Genomic DNA, 2,772 nt, shown 5'->3' with positions numbered 1-2,772 from the left:
GTGTGTGTGTGTGTGTGTGTGTGTGTGTGTGATTCACACAAACACCAGTGCATCTGGTACCCAAAGTAGTCATGATATATGTTGTGAACATATGTAGTCACTACGTCAGGGGCCGACACTGCCTTCTCCATTGTGCACAGCATCAACTCGGAGCTCCTCTACCAGGAACTCCACATGCTTCCTCCTCTCCTCACATGCCTGGGCCTATACTTACCCATAGGCTCTTTCCTTCCTCCCCCAAGCCCTCCAGCTGGGAGAACGTATAAGCCCCTTTCTCTGGCACCCACTATGCTCCCAGTCTCATGTCTCTCTCCTCCTGCCTAACCATCCTTCAAAGTCCCACAGCCCCCTACCTTACCAGACCTGCTCAGCCAATAAGGATCTTTCATCTCTCCAAATTCTGTTTGCATTTTCAATCAAAGCCACCCAGTCCAACCTCTCAGAATCCCGAATCCACTACATTCCTAATTTGATATTGAAGCGTTTAGAGGGCAGCACTAAGGTGTCCACCAACAGATGAATGGATGGGCCCCCAAAGCATGGTCTATGAGTACACACCGTGGAATATTATTCAGCCACAAAGAGAAACAAAGTCATGACACATGCTACAACACGGATGCACCTGGGTCATGCCACACTGAGAGAAAGACGTTGCAAGATCTCTTATCTGACATAAGCTAATAGATGGGAATCGGAGATTACTAGTGGTTACTGAGCATGGACGGGGTGGAGAGAGGGGGAGTCTGTGCTCAGAGGGTACGCATGGTGGTGGCATGATTTGGATAGGAGAAATGGTTGTGCAGCTTGGAGAATATAGTCAGTGTTGCATCGACATATGTTTTGAGTGTGTGTTCTCACTACACACGCGCACGGCCTGTGCTAGTGATGTGGGCTACACTTTGGGCTGCTGACTGCAAGGTCAGCAGTTTGAGTCCACCAGTCACACCAAGGGAGAAAGATGAGGCTTTTGGCTCCCATAAGGATTTACAGCCTTGGGAATTCTACCCTTTCCTCCAGGGTTGCTATGAGTTGGAATCCATTTGATGACAGTGGGCTTGGTTTTGGTTTGGTTTGGCGTGGCTTGAACTTTCAGCATGCTTGACCTCTTTCACTTTGCTCTCCCCCATCGCCCCTCTGAAGTTTGAAGATGATATCCTCGACATCTGCTTCGAGATCCTGAACAAGAGCCTGTACTTCTTAGAGAACCCATCCAAAGACTACGCGCAGCGGAATGACGTGGTGTACATCTGCAGGGTGGTGAGCGCCATGGTAAGGAGGGGGCCCCCTGCCCGGCTGAGGACAGTCTGGACTTCCCCTAGACACTGTGGATGCCCACCTCTCTGTCTTTTCAGATCAACAGCAACGATGACAATGGCGTGCTGCAGGGGAATTGGGGGGAGGACTACTCCAGAGGCGTCAGCCCCCTGGAGTGGAACGGCAGCGTGGCCATCCTGCGACAGTGGTCGGCTCGGGGCGGGCAGCCTGTGCGGTACGGACAGTGCTGGGTCTTTGCAGCTGTTATGTGCACTGGTGAGTGAAGGGGTGATGGGCAGTAAATCCCTCAGCTAATCCTGAATACCCTGTGTGGTTTGGGGCTGTTAAGATTCTTATTTTCCTGGTAAGTAAACTTGTTGGGGCCCCTGGCACCTGGGACTGAACACTGCTTGGTCCTGTATTGTTGGCCATGGAATGGAACACGGTGACCCACAGGGTTGTCACTGACTGGTTGGGGAAGTTGATGCCACCAGACCCTTCTTTCTAGTCTGTCTTCCTCTAGAAGCTCTTCCCAAACCCAGGCTTCCAATGTTCGATACAATGGTGTGGGGTGCCATCCAACATCCTCTAACTTCACGAGCAGGAAGGAGGATAATCACGGTAGCATGGCCAGTGCCAGTCCTCTGAGGCAGGGCTCAGACATGCCTCCACCCTCCAAACTTCTTACCAATTCTGACATCAACCATTCCTCACACGGCACCTACATCTCTGCTAGGGCTGAGAATTCAATGCAGTGGCCACAAGGAGCTCACAGACAATATTCACAAATATGGGACTTATTGGGGGAAGTAACGTTATCATTCAGGATCACAAATGCAGGATGCTGTTCTTGGAGCCAGACAGCCTCCTCTTAGCCATGCTCTCAGGCATGCCTTTCTCTGGCCTGGTCTCTCAGTCCCCTGTCCCCTTACCAAAACACCCTTTTAGGTCTGCCCACAGAAGCCTGCAAGCCTCCTGTCCCCAAACACTCAGCTTCCTGGTTCCCTAGTCAACAAGGTCCATCCATTTCCTGCTGGTCTCCAGGCTCTGCTGCCACTGCCTTTCTACCCCTGTTTCTTGCCATCTCTGGTATCACAGCTCCATCATCTCTCGGATCAAGGAGACTCAGCACAGGGACCTTGGGTTCAAAGGACGTTCTGCATTCTTTCTCAATAGTAGTGAAATCCACTTCTGCCTTTGAGTTGGTTCATGTATTTTTTCTGGGTTATGGTGCATAATCTATTTTCTTTATTTATTAAGGTGTGGCTTGGCCCACCCCTCATTCTGTCCAGGAGCAGACGGTGACCACGGAGGTGCTGGGAGGGGGGGGGGCTGGGTTATAAGGCTTTCACAAGTAGGAAGATTGAAAGTAGCCAATTCTTTTGTTTCAATTCGTGGACGAGAACTAAAGAACACCTGTCTGCTGCAATCACCTGTCCACTTGCACGCAGCCACAGCTGTCTCCTAAACCCTTCGTGAGCGAGACCAAGACTTCACAGAGGGCCAAGGCCACTGAGC

General features: G+C 51.2%; 1 protein-coding gene across 1 annotated transcript in view; it reads left to right on the top strand.

The window, feature by feature from the left end:
• The window catches only part of TGM7 (transglutaminase 7), a 26,252-nt gene that overhangs the window by 7,943 nt on the left and 15,537 nt on the right, over window positions 1–2,772 (top strand). Inside the window, exons 6-7 of the mRNA XM_030884506.1 lie at window positions 1,141–1,269; window positions 1,353–1,530. Of these exons, the coding sequence (XP_030740366.1) occupies window positions 1,141–1,269; window positions 1,353–1,530 (307 nt within the window). The remainder of the gene's footprint in view (window positions 1–1,140; window positions 1,270–1,352; window positions 1,531–2,772) is intronic.

The sequence above is a fragment of the Echinops telfairi genome, unplaced genomic scaffold (assembly GCF_000313985.2).
Source record: "Echinops telfairi isolate 266 unplaced genomic scaffold, ASM31398v2 ScPeMD7_8;HRSCAF=38, whole genome shotgun sequence".
Taxonomy (NCBI): Eukaryota; Metazoa; Chordata; class Mammalia; order Afrosoricida; family Tenrecidae; genus Echinops; species Echinops telfairi.
The sequence above is the reverse complement of the archived record's forward strand: the minus strand, read 5'-3'. Positions and strand labels throughout refer to the sequence as shown.